Source organism: Schistocerca nitens, chromosome 11, assembly GCF_023898315.1.
Source record: "Schistocerca nitens isolate TAMUIC-IGC-003100 chromosome 11, iqSchNite1.1, whole genome shotgun sequence".
Taxonomy (NCBI): Eukaryota; Metazoa; Arthropoda; class Insecta; order Orthoptera; family Acrididae; genus Schistocerca; species Schistocerca nitens.
The window spans coordinates 177,952,281-177,969,901 of record NC_064624.1 but is presented as its reverse complement, the minus strand read 5'-3'; the positions used below and the strand labels follow the sequence as shown (position 1 = coordinate 177,969,901).

The 17,621-nt window shown below is 42.6% G+C and overlaps 1 protein-coding gene across 1 annotated transcript in view; it reads left to right on the top strand.

The window, feature by feature from the left end:
* The window catches only part of LOC126212752 (uncharacterized), a 408,628-nt gene that overhangs the window by 173,169 nt on the left and 217,838 nt on the right, over window positions 1-17,621 (top strand). The window contains exons 8-9 of the mRNA XM_049940160.1: window positions 506-622; window positions 17,324-17,436. Of these exons, the coding sequence (XP_049796117.1) occupies window positions 506-622; window positions 17,324-17,436 (230 nt within the window). The remainder of the gene's footprint in view (window positions 1-505; window positions 623-17,323; window positions 17,437-17,621) is intronic.

Below are 17,621 nucleotides of genomic sequence, written 5' to 3'. Positions count from 1 at the left end.
CATCCATGACATCCTAGAACTGCAATACAACTACAATTTCACAGTGGTTCGCAGCACTTTTCGAACAGTGATACGAAATGTTCAGTGCTTCTGACACAGCTCGTGCATTGCTGGAAGATTGTACATTGCATCCAGCATTCTCAGCTGCGGCACCAGTAGCTTCCTCAACAATTGTCGGCACAATTTGCTGCCGTCCTTTCCCAGGAGCAATTCCCAAATATCCAGTTAATTCGAATTTCCAAATCGTGTTCTTCAACCCTGTTGCAGAAAGAGGATCTCTCCGTATTCCTGTAATGTGTCTGTCCTCTCGAAGAGCAGCAGTGCTATTGCTGTCGTTTTGATAAAACGGCTTTACGAGTAAAGCCCTTCTCACCTCGTCCAGACCAGTGTCGATTAAACTACGATTGTGTGTAATCTGACATGTTTTTGGGTCTCATAATTGTATACGAGATTGTGCCTCAGATAATGGGGAAGTCAGAGTAACTGTGTTTTTTCGTTTTTGCAGCGCCTCGAACAGCCGGACTGCTGCCCGAAGGAGTACTTCAACGTGATGCTCAAGTGCTGGCAGCACGACCCCGGCAAGCGGCCCAGGTTCGCCGACCTCATGGAGCTGCTGCCCGAGGTGACGGAAGCTTTATCGACTTCTCAGAAAGTGTGTTGAATTTATTTCGAGTAGCTGCCGACCCTGCTGTTGCCAGCAGTTGCACAGTATGAAGCAGGAGGGGGCCAGTATAAAATGAGTCTCTTCAGATGGTGAGCTCACTGGACACGTGATGTGTTCGAGCTTCTGCGTGACGTCCAGATGGGATCTCTGACCTCGGAATGCCTTGCACTGGCTGCAGCTGATGGAGGAAAGAGTTGCATTCTGCTGTTGCGTAACACATCTCTATTACTAAGCGACTATCCCAGAACCCAGAACCACTGCCAGGATGCGTATCTAACAGCCTCCACAGGCAACAAAATTTTGATTTTCAATATTTTGTGTAGTTATTGACGACATTTAAAAGTTTAAAATGCCGTCATAATCTACTCATTAAGCGGTATAATCGTATGCTAAAAGTTTAACACATTAAGACAAGTATTACAGGTCGAAATTGTGTGTTTGTCTTGGAGCAGCATATACAGGGTGCTACAAAAAGGTACGGCCAAACTTTCAGGAAACATCCCTCACACACAAAGAAAGAAAATATGTTATGTGGACATGTGTCAGGAAACGCTTACTTTCCATGTTAGAGCTCATTTTATTACTTCTCTTCAGATCACATTAATCATGGAATGGAAACACACAGCAACAGAATGTACCAGCGTGACTTCAAGGAAATGTTCAAAATGTCCTCTGTTAGCGAGGATACGTGCATCCACCCTCCGTCGCACGGAATCCCTGATGCGCTGATGCAGCCCTGGAGAATGGCGTATTGTATCACAGCCGTCTACAATACGAGCACGAAGAGTCTCTACATTTGGTACCGGGGTTGCGTAGACGAGAGCTTTCAAATGCCCCCATAAATGAAAGTCAAGAGGGTTGAGGTCAGGAGAGCGTGGAGGCCACGGAATTGGTCCGCCTCTACCAATCCGTCGGTCACCGAATCTGTTGTTGAGAAGCGTACCAACACTCCGATTGAAATGTGCAGGAGCTCCATCGTGCACGAACCACATGTTGTGTCGTACTTGTAAAGGCACACGTTCTAGCACCACAGGTAGAGTATCCCATATGAAATCGTGATAACGTGCTCCATTGAGTGTAGGTGGAAGAACGTGGGACCCAGTCGAGACATCACCAACAATGCCTGCCCAAACGTTTACACAAAATCTGTGTCGATGACATGATTGCACAATTGCGTGCGGATTCTCGTCAGCCCACACGTGTTGATTGTGAAAATGTACAATTTGATCACGTCAGAATGAAGCCTCATCCGTAAAGAGAACATTTGCACTGAAATGAGGATTGACACATTGTTGGATGAACCATTGGCAGAAGTGTACCCGTGGAGGCCAATCAGCTGCTGATAGTGCCTGCACACGCTGTACACGGTACGGAAACATCTGGTTCTCCCGTAGCACTCTCCATACAGTGACGTGGTCAACGTTACCTTGTACAGCAGCAACTTCTCTGACGCTGACATTAGGGTTATCGTCAATTGCATGAAGAATTGCCTCGTCCATTGCAGGTGTCCTCTTCGTTCTAGGTCGCGAGTCAGGCTGGAATGTTCCGTGCTCCCTAAGACGCCAATCAATTGCTTCGAACGTCTTCCTGTCGGGACACCTTCGTTCTGGAAATCTGTCTCGATACAAACGTACCGCGCCACGGCTATTGCCCCGTGCTAATCCGTACATCAAATGGGCATTTGCCAACTCCGCATTTGTAAACGTTGCACTGACTGCAAAACCACGTTCGTGATGAACACTAACCTGTTGATGCTACGTACTGATGTGCTCGATGCTAGTACTGTAGAGCAATGAGTCGCATGTCAACACAAGCACCGAAGTCAACATTACCTTCCTTCAATTGGGCCAACTGGCGGTGAATCGAGGAAGTACAGTACATACTGACGAAACTAAAATGAGATGTAACATGGAAATTACGCGTTTCTGGACACATGTCCACATAACATCTTTTCTTTATTTGTGTGTGAGGAATGTTTCTTGAAAGTTGGGCCGTACCTTTTTGTAACACCCTGTATATGGTGCACATATACTCAGACTTTATTCATCCGGTATTTCAGAATGGCAGCCCTTAGCGACTTCCGACGAACTTTGCACATAATTTCAAACCTTTACGAAACTTTTTCTTGCCGACACCTCACACAGAATGATGAAAGGATAAAAGTTTATCACTTAGCACATTTTTACTGTTCGCACTGTAAAACTTTGGCATTGGACGTGACATTTTGATTTATTTCTTCTCTACTACCGTATATACTTGAATAATCTGCGTTCTCGAATAATCCACACACCCCAATTTTGAGGAAGAGGGGGAAAAAAATTATTTTTTGCTTTAATTTTTTTTATTTACAAAAAGAAATTGTTCCAGCATTATGATGTGTTCAAAAGTATGTATAATAACTACTGGTTTGAAGCAATGCTGCTGTACAGGTTGATACATCATTAAAACTCAGCCGATTCAGCGGCGTGCGGCTGGCCGGCTGGCCCGTTAGACGGACGGGCGGCTGGGCAACATTATCACCGCCAGCCGGGACTCTGCGCGTACCTACAAAGGCAAAAAAGAAATGTGAATTATCTTGTTTAAGAATTTGTTAATACGGTATGTGCAATAAAATATTTTAGTCAATACCGGTACGTTTCCTCTCTTACCACTCTATTGATCACTTTCGTCGTCAACACTAGCGGGAGAATCATTGTCGTCTTCTGTTACGTCCAGTGAAATTGTGATTCCGCATTTTTTGAAGGATTTTTCCACCGGTGGTTGCGGAATGGAGTCCCGTGCACTTTTCACCCATTCACAAATCTGGGACAAATCCGGCCGTTTGATTTTTCCACTAGGTGTGAAACGGTTTTCATCAGCCATCCATTGCGTGTATCGCTGTTTAAGTGCAGCTTCGAATGGCCGATTTATACACACATCTAGTGGTTGTAGGATGGATTTTAGGCCTCCGGGGATAATGACCAAGTCAGTTTTCCCTTTTTGTAATTTGTCTCGCAGTTCCTCAGTTGTATGTCCGCGGAAGCTGTCCAGGACTGACATGTTGCGTAAATTCAGTAACGCACCAGGACGACGTTGCCAAACGTGTGTCACCCAGTCAATTATAAGTTTGTTGTCCGTCCACCCTTTCGGATTCGCTCTCACTAATACCGGTATGCCTTTTACTGATATTTTCGGAATAGTTTTCCTTTTAAATATCACATAAGGTGGTAGCTTCCGTCCCTCGCCAGTTACACACATCATCACTGTACATCTTTGTTTCTCACTGCCGCCAGTTCGTATCGTGATGCTGGATTCTCCTTTCCTGTTCACTGTGTTTTTGAGTGCCATCTCAAAATAGACTGGCGTTTGATCCACATTACCAATTAGCGATAATATAATTCACTATTTTTTCCTCTTAATCGGCTGGAAGCCGCTGAGCGATGGTAGTTTTCCTCCGGAATCCTAAACCATTTCGGTTGAAAAATCTTGATAGCCAACACTGGCTACCTTTGAAACTGGTAGTGCCTAGTTCTTTGGCTAAAGACAATGCTTTAAGTTGGCACATTTTACTCGTCACCGAGCATCCGTATTGTCGCTTCTCATCTACATAATCGCAGGGCCTTTTCTCGAGGTCTGGGTGCTTCGCTTTTTGGCCGCGAAATGCCCGGCGATTACTATTAGTTTCTTGAAGCTGCGTTTTATTTTTTTGCCAGTCGTGAATACAACTCTCACTCACGTCATACTTTCTCTCTGCTGCACGGTTTCCAATATTCTCGGCTTCTTCAGCAGTTTACGAGCGATAACGAGAACTTCTAGCCGTAATTAACAAGTTTGAAGATGTTAATACTTCACTCCTAACGTGCTACTGATGCGTTACAGACTGAGGCTGCAACAATGCAATAGTATAATCGGATGTATTGTTGGAGGTGGAGCAGTACCAACAATGTTTCGAATAAGCCGCGCACCCCAGTTCTTCGTCCTAAAATTTGGGAAAAAACATGCGCAGATTATTCGAGTATATACGGTACTAAATCTATTTGCAACACATTTTCTAGACAGTATCCGCATATGCCACCTAATTTACCAGCAACATTATATCTCTCTACGACACACAGTTCGAGAGATATGACATCGTAAACATTGAGATGTGTGAAAAACTTACTTTTCCTTAAAATGGAGCAAAAATTACCCATATTATATTTATCCAGTGTTTCATAATGAGAGCACTTAGTGACTCCCAACTTACCGTACTACTCTGTGTTAAAAAGACTATGCCCGAGTATAGGTCGGATCACAATGTTTTCGACATGTGAGGCATCTGTCGCTCGAGAACTGAACTCACTGCGAATGAGAACAGTATATGGATGTCTCATTACCTGACCCCTGGCTCGTGCCTCCTTCTGCTGTCGATTTCTAGAATTATTTTGAGTGAAACATTAGCGAACATAACAGGTGCTGTCGTGAACGGCTGATCCAGTTTGATCACACTGGCATAATTTCATGCGTGTACTCATTAGGTTTTGCAGTTTGCTGTGATTCTGTTACAAATACTACATGTTTGTTCAGTGAGCATGAAATTTTGGAAGCCAGAGACAAAGACCTGTTGGCTGAAAGCTTATTTCTTTAGCACTCTTCTTGTTGCGCCTTACTATGACTCAAGATATCCACTATATGAGGAGAAACAGACTATTCATAAAATTGTTACTATTCCATTGTTTGATATTTTAGGATGTGCTTGATTTTAATTGACATTGGTGAATTTGGCCATGAGCTAAGTTAAGTTGGCTGTGACCATTTCTGGGTTATAGGATGTCAAAGGGGGGAATACTTTCTTGTTTGTGTTTCAGTGCTGACAACTCATGGATGCACATGCCACGTACCAATCAGTTGCTATTGTATGCATATCGGATCAAAATAACATGGATTTGTTTAGGCTCATGATAGAGACAGTCATCTTCAAATGTGGTACAAGGAATATGAAATTAGATTAAGGCTTTTGGAACACAACACAATGGGTAGAAGAAAAATTTTATTCAAAATGTTTATTCAATCTTTCTGATCATGTCCCATGTTGCTTAATGCCTTTAAATTTAAGTAGAATTTCTGTTATTAATTAGATTAGATTAGATTAATACTTGTTCCTTAGATCATGAATACGACACTTCGGAATGATGTGGAACGTGTCAGGTTAATAAAAGATGTCTGTACAAGATATTACATTACACAAAATATTGCATGACACTAATGTTTAAGTTTTTTTTCCCTTAATTTATATCTAAAAACTCAGCCAATGAGTAGAAGGAGTAGTCATCTAGAAATTCTTTTAATTTATTTTTAAATGTTAGTTGGCTATCTGTCAGGCTTTTGATGCTGTTTGGTAGGTGACCAAAGACTTTTGTGGCAGCATAATTTACCCCTTTCTATGCCAAAGTCAGATTTAACCCTGCTTAGTGAAGATCATCCTTTCTCCTGGTGTTATAGCTATGCACACTGCTATTACTTTTGAGCTGGGTTGGATTATTAACAACAAATTTTATAAGTGAATATATATATACTGTGAGGTTACTGTGAGGATCCCTAGATCCTTAAATAGATGTCTGCAGGATGACCGTGGGTGGGCTCCAGCAATTATTCTGATTACACGTTTTTGAGCAATGATTACTTTTTCTACTCAACGATGAATTACCCCAGAATATGATACCATACGAAAGCAGTGAATGAAAGTAGGCATAGTAAGCTAATTTACTGAGATTCTTATCACCAAAATTTGCAATAACCCTAATAGCACACGTAGCTGAACTCAGACGTTTCAGCAGACCATCAATGTGTTGCTTCCAGTTTAACCTCTCATCAATGGACACACCTAAGAATTTCGAAAATTCTACCTTAGCTACAGGCTTCTGTTCAAAGTCTATATTTATTACTGGAGTTGTGCCATTTACTGTACGGAACTGTATATACTGTGTTTTATCAAAATTTAAAGAGAGTCCATTTGCTGAGAACCACTGAATAATTTTGTGAAAAACATCATTTACAATTACATCACTTAGTTCTTGGTTTTTGGATGTTATTACTATACTTGTATCATCAGCAAAAAGAACTAACTTTGCATCTTCATCAATGTGGAATGGTAAGTCATTAATGTATATCAAGAACAGTAAAGGACCTAAGACCGAACCCTGTGGGACCACGTACTTGATAGCCCCCCAGTTTGAGGAATCAGCTGTTGTTTTAACATTACATGTACCACTTATTTCAACTTTCTGAATTATTCCAGTTAAGTATGAATTAAACCATTTGTGCATTGCCCCACTCAAACCATAATGATTTAGCTTATCTGAAAGAATTCCATGATTTACACCAGGGATCCCCAAACTATTTTGGACAAGTGACCCCTTTTCCAAAATGAACTGTTACCTCAGACCCCCAAATAGCGTCAAATAGAGAGCAAGGAGAGCAAGTCAAAACGCGCCTGAAAGACGTATGCTCGAACTCATTATCTTGCACAAACTTGTCCACACAGACTTGCCGAGTTTTTCATCTTGTACAAGCTTGAGACTTTACATTACTACAATGGTGCTATTTCCTACAAAAATATTAATTATTCTTAGTACACGTAACACAACATAAACAAATTTTAAATCAGAACTTGTGTTAATTTAATAGGGGTCGATTTTTAGACCTCGTCGACCCCCAAAATCAGTTTTCGTTTATGTCGACCCCTAGGAAACCGATATCGACCCCAAGGAATCCCTGATTTACACAATCAAAGGCCTTTGAGAGATCACAAAAAAATACCAATGGGTGATGTCCGGTTATTCAGAGCATTTAATATTTGATCAGTGAAAGCGAATATAGCATTTTCTGTTGAAAAGTCTTTCTGAAAACCAACTTTTCACTTAGATAACATAACAACAGTTTGTCAGGCAATAAGTGTGTCACAACTGTGGGACCACTCTGGGTGGCAGCAATCTGAAACAGAGAACAGTTGATAAGTAGTGTTGCGAATGTTGCCAACTTTTAACAATCAACTACTTCAGCAAATGTTGTTTAGTTAGCCAGTCTATTGGAGACTCATAACACACCCATTTACAGAGGTTACCGATAAATAATAAGATTCGTGCATATTCAACCCAAGGTACGTCCTCTTAATGCCAGTATCGGCTTGTGAGCAAAAATGTTTGACGACCGCTGTACTACAGTGTGCCGGTAACAGTTATTGTGAAGATGCAGTACTGTATGGAGAAAATGAAACACCGAGACTGAGAGATGCAATCGCAATGAAATTTATTCCACCGATTAGCGACACGACTGTACAAAAATGATTAAATTTACGGATCTTTATGTGCACTGTGACTGGAAATTCAGTACAGAGCAGCAAAACTGCGTGCTGCAGTCGGGGCCGCTATACATCGTGGCACGAAACCGAAGAGTTCCCGAATATGCTGGTGGGGAATTCTCTGCCACACAGTTCGTAGATATGTCCACAAAGCAGCAACTGTCGCTACAGGAGGACTCGAATGAACAAGTTGCTGAGCGACACATTTATTGACACGTAGTCAGCACAGTTTCAGAAAATATCGGTCTTGTGAAACACAACCAGCTCTTTATACTCGTGAAGTAATAAGTGCTATCGACAGGGGATGTCAAATTGATTCCATATTTTTAGATTTCCAGAAGACATTCGACAGCGTTCCTCACAAACATTTTATAACCAAACTGTGTGCCTACAGAGTATCGCCTCAGTTGTGTGACAGGATTTGTGATTTCATGTCAGAAAGGTCACAGTTCATAGTAATATACGGAAAGAATCGAGTAAAACAGAAGTAATATCCGGCGTTCCCCAAGGAAGTGTTACAGGCCCTCTATTGTTCCTGATCTATATTAACGACATAGGAGACAATCTGAGTAGCCGTCGTAGATTGTTTGCAGATGATGCTGTCATTTACCGTCTTGTAAAGTCATCAGATGATCAAAAAGAATTGCAAAATGATTTGGATAAGATATCTGTATGGTGTGAAACGTGGCAGTTGATCCTGAATAAGGAAAAGTGTGAAGTGATTCACATGAGTACTAAAAGAAATCAGCCAAATTTCAAACTTCCTGGCAGATTAAAACTGTGTGCCCGACCGAGACTCAAACTCGGGACCTTTGCCTTTCACAGGCAAGTGATCTACCATCTGAGCTACCAAAGCACGACTCACGCCCGGTACTCACAGCTTTACTTCTGCCAGTATCTCGTCCTGAGAGAGGAGAGCTTCTGTAAAGTTTGGAAGGTAGGAGACAAGATACTGGCAGAAGTAAAGCTGTGAGACCGGGCATGAGTCGTGTTTCGGTAGCTCAGATGGGAGAGCACTTGCTCGCGAAAGGCAAAGGTCCAGAGTTTGAGTCTCTGTCGGGCACACAGTTTTAATCTGCCAGGAAGTTTCATATCGGCACACACTCCGCTGCAGAGTGAAAATCTCATTCTGCAGCCAAATTTCGATTACGCGATAAGTCACACAAATCGGAAGGCTGTAAATTCAAGTAAATACTTAGGGATTAAAATTACAAATAACCTCAATTGGAACGATCACATAGCTAATGTTGTGGGTAGAGCAAACCAAAGACTGTGATTCATTGGCAGATCACTTAGAAGGTGCAACAGGTCTACTAAAGAGACTGCTTACACCATGCTTGTCCGCCCTATTCTGGAGTATTGCTGTGCGGTGTGGGATCCGCATCAGGTGGGGCTGACGGATGACATCGAAAAAGTACAAAGAAGGGCAGCTCATTTTGTATTATCGTGAAATAGGGGACATGGTGTCACAGACATGATGTGTGAATTGGAGTGGCAATCATTAAACCAAAGGCATTTTTCGTTGCAACGAGATCTTCTCGTAAACTTTCAATCACCAGTTTTCTCCTCCTATTGCAAAAACATTCTCTTGGCCCCACCTACATAGGAAGAAATGGTCATCACGATAAAATAAGAGAAATCAGGGCTTGTTGTTGTTGTTGTGGTCTTCAGTCCTGAGACTGGTTTGATGCAGCTCTCCATGCTATTCTATCCTGTTCAAGCTTCTTCATCTCCCAGTACCTACTGCAGCCTACATCCTTCTGAATCTGTTTAGTGTATTCATCTCTTGGTCTCCCTCTACGATTTTTACCCTCCACGCTGCCCTCCAATACTAAATTGGTGATCCCTCGATGTCTCAGAACATGTCCTACCAACCGATCCCTTCTTCTAGTCAAGTTGTGTTACAAACTTCTCATCTCCCCAATCCTATTCAGTACCTCCTCATTAGTTATGTGATCTACCCATCTAATCTTCAGCATTCTTCTGTAGCACCACATTTTGAAAGCTTCTATTCTCTTCTTGTCCAAACTATTTATCGTCCACGTTTCACTTCCATACATGGCTACACTCCATACAAATACTTTCAGAAACGACTTGCTGACACTTAAACCTATACTCGATGTTAACAAATTTCTCTTCTTCAGAAACGCTTTCCTTGCCATTGCCAGTCTACATTTTATATCCTCTCTACTTCGACCATCATCAGTTATTTTGCTCCCCAAATAGCAAAACTCCTTTACTACTTTAAGTGTCTCATTTCCTAATCTAATTCCCTCAGCATCACCCGACTTAATTCGACTACATTCCATTATCCTCGTTTTGCTTTTGTTGATGTTCATCTTATATCCTCCTTTCAAGACACTGTCCATTCCGTTCAACTGCTCTTCCAAGTCCTTTGCTGTCTCTGACAGAATTACAATGTCATCGGCGAACCTCAAAGTTTTAATTTCTTCTCCATGGATTTAATTCCTACTCCGAACTTTTCTTTTGTTTCCTTTATTGCTTGCTCAATATACAGATTGAATAACAATGGAGAGAGGCTACAACCCTGTCTCACTCTCTTCCCAACGACTGCTTCCCTTTCATACCCCTCGACTCTAATAACTGCCATCTGGTTTCTGTACAAATTGTAAATAGCCTTTTGCTCCCTATATTTTACCCCTACCACTTTCAGAATTTGAAAGAGAGTATTCCAGTCAACATTGTCAAAAGCTTTCTCTAAGTCTACAAACGCTAGAAACGTAGGTTTACCTTTCCTTAATCTTTCTTCTAAAATAAGTCGTAAGGTGAGTGTTGCCTCACCACCAGTTTTCTCCTCCGATTGCAAAAACATTCTGTTGGCACCCACCTACATAGGGAGAAATGGTCATCACGATAAAATAAGAGAAATCAGGGCTCACACATAAAAATTTAAGTGCTCGTTTCTCCCGCGTTCCGTTAGAGAGTGGAATGGTAGAGAGACAGCTTGAAGGTGGTTCATTGAACCCTCTGCCAGGCACTTTATTGTGAATAGCAGAGTAATCACGTAGATGTAGACGAGATGTAAACCGTATGCCAGACGTGTACGATGTGCGGCACGTCAGGCAAGTGGGCGGGCCAGGGAAGCACTGGTATGTGCCGTTATTCCGAAAAGGTTTGCACACTCCTCGGCATCTGCGACCGGGCATTGTCCTGCTGAAGTATTGCGTGTGGAATGACCTACAGGAGGGGCAGTGCACGAGCTGTAAAATCCCCCTGATCTATCGGTAGCTGTTCAGATTGTTGTCAAGACGTAGTGTGCGAGGTCGTGTGTTACAGACAGATGCACGCCAAATTACTGCACTTGGTGTTTCTTTGCTATGCTGCTCAAAATTACTGTCTGTCTCATTGTGTTCACCACGGTGGTGTCGGATAGATATTTGGCCATCGCTGTAGGACAAGTTGAAGTGTGACTTGTTCAAAAACACTATATTTTGCTACTCAGCATGTCAATGTCAGCATTCAGGTGCTGGCACAGGGAATTTTTCCAGACAGTTTGAAATACGCCGTTGTCAGGCCTCTTCATAAGAAAGGGGACAAGAGTGACTTAAATAATTATAGACCAATCTCATCGCTGACTTCATTTTCTAAAATATTCGAAAAACTTATGTATTCAAGAGTAGTCTCACATTTAAGTGAAAATAATTTACTCAGCATGTCACAGTTCAGATTCCAGAAGGATTACTCGACTGAGAATACTATCTACACATTTACCCATCAAATAGTACAAACCCTAAATAACAAATTATTGCCAGTTGGAATTTTTCGTGATCTTTCCAAGGCATTTGACTGTGTGAATCATGTCACACTCTTAGAAAAACTCAGGTTTTATGGAATTGAAGGCTATACACACAGCCGGTTTGAATCATACTTAATGAACAGAAAGCAAAAAGTTGTGCTGAATAACACAAATAATGTTGGGGGGGGGGGGGGGGTGGTAAATTCTAGTGAATGGGGAGTTATCACAAAGGGAGCCCAGGGTTCAATTTTGGGTCCTCTGCTGTTCATAATTCGTGTGAATGATCTCTCACCTAACGTTCAGCAAGCAGAACTAGTACTTTTTTCAGATGACACGAGTGTTATAATAAATCCCAGTCCAGAAAAAGCAGCTGAAGATATTTTTAAGGATGTCTTTCAATGAATTATTAAGTGTTTCTCAGAAAATGGAGTCTCCTTTAATTTTGAAAAACTCACTATATCCAGTTCTGTACACCGAACAGAGTCATACCGACGATTGATGTAGCATATGAACAGGGCTGAGTTAACACGGTAGATTTCTTGAAATTTTTGTGTTAACATTGATGACAACTTGAACTGGAAGAAGCGTATTACTGAGCTTCTCAAACAATTAAGTTCAGCTTCTTTCGCTCTTCGTATAATCGCTAGTCTTGGTAATATACAGATCAGTCTCCTAATGTACTTTGCATATTTCCACTCAGTAGTGTCTTATGGAATAGTTTTCTGGGGTTAACTCACCACTTAGACATACAGTGTTGATTGCACAAAAGAGGGCAGGGAGAATAATTAGTGGTGTTCATCCAAGGACATCATGTAGGCGTCTATTCAAGGAGTTAGGTGTTTTAACTGCACCATCAGAGTACATATATTCATTAATGAGATTCGTTATAAATAATCGCATCTCAATTGCGAAGAACAGTTATGTTCGTACATACAACACTAGAGGGAAAAATGACATTTCCTATCCGTTATTGAAGCTGTCAGTTGCTCAAAAAGGAGTACATTATTCAGCAACAAAAATCTTTGATCATTTGCCCAACAACATAAAGCGTCTGGCAGGTAGCAGACCAAGTTTTAAATGTAGCTTAAAATCATTTCTTTTGGACAACTCCTTCTATTCCATGGACAAGTTTCTGTTTCAGAATTGGTAAAAATAAATAAATAAATAAAAAATAAATTGTACCTTTAAATGTAGTTGCGTGTGTAGAACTAAAAATTTCAGTAATATTAATATTAGCACTATTGATGTGTGTATATACATTCATAAATTAAGAAAAATTGTGATACATGGTGAAACAATGCTCTCGTGGTTGGTTTGCGGGTTTCAATCACCTCAGGGTATGACCAAACGGTGAATTTGACCTACGGTCATCACACGGTGGTGCTGGCAGCAGTCCACATACGCAGAGGTGTGTTTGTGCATGTCAGAGTACGGTGCAGCGAGTAAGTGTGCAGATATTTTCAGACGTGCTAATGGTGACTGTGTGTTGAAAATATTGATGATGATATGAGGGGTAGAATACTAGGGCGACTGGAGGCTGGTCAAACACAGCAGGTCGTAGCACGGGCCCTCCATGTGCCACAAAGTGTGATCTCAAGATTACGGCAAAGATTCCAGCAGACTGGAAACGTGTCCAGGTGCTACAGTACGGGATGTTCACAGTGTACAACACCATAAGAAGACCGATATCTCACCATCAGTGCCCGCAGACGGCCACGGAGTACTGCAGCTAGCCTCGGTCGGGACCTTACCGCAGCCATTGGAACAATTGTCTCCAGACACACAGTCTACAGACGACTGAACAGACACGGTTTATTCTCCCAGAGACCTGCAAGTTGCATTCCACTGATCCCTGGTCATAGGATAGCCCCTAAAGCCTGGTGTCAAGAACACAGTACACGGTCATTGGAACAGTGGTCCCAGGTTCTGTTCATGGACGAGTCCAGGTATAGTCTGAAAAGTAATTCTCGCCGGGTTTTCATTTGGCGTGAACCAGGAACCAGGTACTAATCCCTTAATGTCCTCGAAAGGGACCTGCATGGAGGTCGTGGTTTGATGGTGAGGGGTGGGATTATGATTGGTGCATGTACACCCCTGCATGTCTTTGACACAGTAACTGTAACAGGTCAGGTTTATCGGGACGTCATTTTGCACCAGTATGTCCGCCTTTTCAGGGGTGCAGTGCCTCCCACCTTCCTCCTGATGGATGATAACGCACGGCCCCACCGAGTTGCCATCGTGGAGGAGTACCTTGAAACAGAAGATATCAGGCGAATGGAGTGGCCTGCCTGTTCTCCAGACCTAAACCCCGTCGAGCACGTCTGGGATGCTCTCGGTCGACGTATCGCTGCACGTCTTCAAACCCCTACGACACTTCAGGAGCTCCGACAGGCACTGGTGCAAGAATGGGAGGCTATACCCCAGCAGCTGCTCGACCACCTGATCCAGAGTATGCCAAACCATTGTGCGGCCTGTGTACGTGTGCTTGGTGTTCTTATTTCCTGTTGATGTCGGGGTACATGCGCAGGAAACAGTGACGTTTTGTGGCACACGTGTTTCGGGACGGTTTTCTCAACATATCACCAATACCGTGGACTTACAGATCTGTGTTGTGTGTGTCCCCTATGTGCCTATGCTATTAACGCCAGTTTTGTGCAGTGCCCTGTTGTGTGGCACCACATTCTGCAGTTATCCTTAATTTATGAGGACGAGTGTATATCTTATAATCTGACTTGTTCCACATCATATCGATAAAATAATTGGGAAAATGATCTACAGAAAATGACTAAAACTAAACATTGCATTCTGCGGCACTGGCAGGGTTCCGGTCAGCGGAAGCTGACACAGTGGCACACGTGCCACCAGTCCATCTCGCAGAAGATGGTGTCAAACAGTCGATGCGACCGTGTCCAGTGCTCGAACATCGTGCCGACACTGTAGATGAAGCTGTTTGATCCACTATCCTGAAGTGGGCAAGATGACTGTCATCTTGCGCTGTGACACGTTGTATCGTCCAATTCCCTGTCAGTGTGTACGGCCCTCTTCTCTTCACCGGTTCCACATACACTTCACTGTTGAACCAGTGTGCCCTATACAAGCACAAATTTCACAGAATGAGAGACCTGCCTCCCAGAAACCAATCGAATGCACTTGCATACTGGTATTACATGTTGCAATGTTGGTGAGGCGTAGTAGTACTCGGTTACACATTTTCATTTCATAGGTGGGAATTTAAGGAGATGGGACCTGCATAAACTGACTAAACCAGAGGTTGTACAGAGTTTCAGGGAGAGCATAAGGGAAAAATTGACAGGAATGGGGGAAAGATATACAGTAGAAGAAGAATGGGTAGCTTTGAGGGATGAAGTAGTGAAGGCAGCAGAACATCAAATAGGTAAAAAGACGAGGGCTAGTAGAAATCTTTGGGTAACAGAAGAGAGATTGAATTTAATTGATGAAAGGAGAAAATGTAGAAATGCAGTAAATGAAACAGGCAAAAAGTAATACGGACGTCTCAAAAATGAGATCAACAAGAAGTGCAAAATGGCTAAGCAGGGATGGCTACAAGACAAATTTAAGGATTTAGAGGCTTATCTCACTAGGGGTAAGATAGATACTACCTACAGGAAAATTAAAGAGACCTTTGGAGAAAGGAGAACCACTTGCATGAATATCAAGAGCTTGGATGGAAACCCAGTTCTAAGCAAAGAAGGGAAAGCAGAAAGATGGAAGGAGTATATAGAGGATCTATACAAGGGTGATGTACTTGAGGACAATATTATGGAAATGGAAGAGGATGTAGATGAAGATGAAATGGGAGATACGATACTGTGTGAAGAGTTTGACACTGAAAGACCTGAGTCGAAACAAGGTCCCAGGAGTAGACAACATTCCGTTAGAACTACTGACAGCCTTGGGAGAGGCAGTCCTGACAAAACTCTACCATCTGGTGAGCAAGATGTATGATACAGGCGAAATACCCTCAGACTTCAAGAAGAATATAATAATTCCAGTCCCAAAGAAAGCAGGTGTTGACAGATGTGAAAATTACCGAACTGTCAGTTTAATAAGTCACAGATGCAAAATACTAACGCGAATTCTTTACAGACGAATGGAAAAACTGATAGAAGCCGGCCTCAGGGAATTTCAGTTTGGATTCCGTAGGAATGTTGGAACACGAGAGGCAATACTGACCCTACGACTTATCTTAGAAGAAAGATTAAGGAAAGGCAAACCTACGTTTCTAGAATTTGTAGACATAGAGAAAGCTTTTGACAATGTTGTCAGGAATACTCTCTTTCAAAATCTGAAGGTGGCCGGGGTAAAATACAGGGAGCAAAAGGCTATTTACAATTTGTATGGAAACCAGATGGCAGTTACAAGAGTCGAGGGGCATGAAAGGGAAGCAGTGGTTGGGAAGGGAGTGAGACAGGGTTGTAGCCTCTCCCCGATGTTATTCAATCTGTATATTGAGCAAGCAATAAAGGAATCAAAAGAAAAGTTCGGAGTAGGTAATAAAATTCATGGAGAAGAAATAAAAACTTCGAGGCTCGCCAATGAGATTGTAATTCTGTCAGAGTCAGCAAAGGACTTGGAAGAGCAGTTGAACGGAATGGACAGTGTCTTGGAAGGAGGATACAAGATGAACATCAACAAAAGCAAAATGAGGATAATGGAATGTAGTTGACTTAAGTCGGGTGATGCTGAGGGAATTAGATTAGGAAATGCGATACTTAAAGTAGTAAACGAGTTTTGCTATTTGGGGAGAAAAATAACTGATGATGGTCGAAGTAGAGAGGATATAAAATGTAGACTGGCAATGGTGAGGAAAGCGTTTCTGAAGAAGAGAAATTTGTTAACATCGAGTATAGATTTAAATGTCAGGAAGTCGTTTCTGAAATTATTTGTATGGAGTGTGGGCATGTATGGAAGTGGAATGTGGACGATAAATAGTTTAGACCAGAAGAGAATAGAAGCTTTCGAAATGTGGTGCTACGGAAGAATACCGAAGATTAGATGGGTAGATCACATAACTAATGAGGAGGTATTGAATAGAATTGGGGAAAAGAGGAGTTTGTGGCACAACTTGACTAGAAGAAGGAAACGGTTGGTAGGACATGTTCTGACACATCGAGGGACCACCAATTTAGTATTGGAGGGCAGTGTGGAGGGTAAAAGTCGCAGAGGGAGACCAAGAGATGAATACACTAAGCAGATTCAGAAGGATGTAGGTTGCAGTAGGTACTGGGAGATGATGAAGCTTGCAGAGGATGGAGTAGCATGGAGAGCTGCATCAAACCAGTTTCAGGACTGAAGACCACAACAACAACGACAGCCCCGCACCGACTGAGCACTGCATAACACTGACCTGTCCGGCCAGACAAAAGACGGCACTGTCGGTCCTACGTGCACACCTCCTCTGCCGTTTAAATCACTTGTTACAGTTCTGCTGTTCCACACATCCTCCTATCGTGACGTGTTGCTAACCACTGGTCCTGAGTGTTTCACTTTTTGTGAACAGTAGTGTACATGAAAAGATTGTTTGAATGTAGTAAGTGTAACTTTGTCTTTTGTGCTGTTGCAGTGCAAACCGGAGCAGGTGCAAGCCGTCCAAGACTGCTGCGAGGAGCCTGCAAAGGCCAAGAGGGAGCAGCTGCTGTACCGCGTGGGTGACGTCATCACCGTGCTCGACAAGGGGTGAGTGGGCGCCGCCGCAGTGGGGGGCAGTGTAGAAGACAGTCGCCAGCCACACCGTGAGACTGTCTTCTAAATTGGATGTGGCCACACTTGCCACTGTAGTTATGGCAGCATCTAAACGGACAGAAGCACACAGTCAGGGACATAACACAGTACTTGCTAATCTTGCACACGTACACTACATC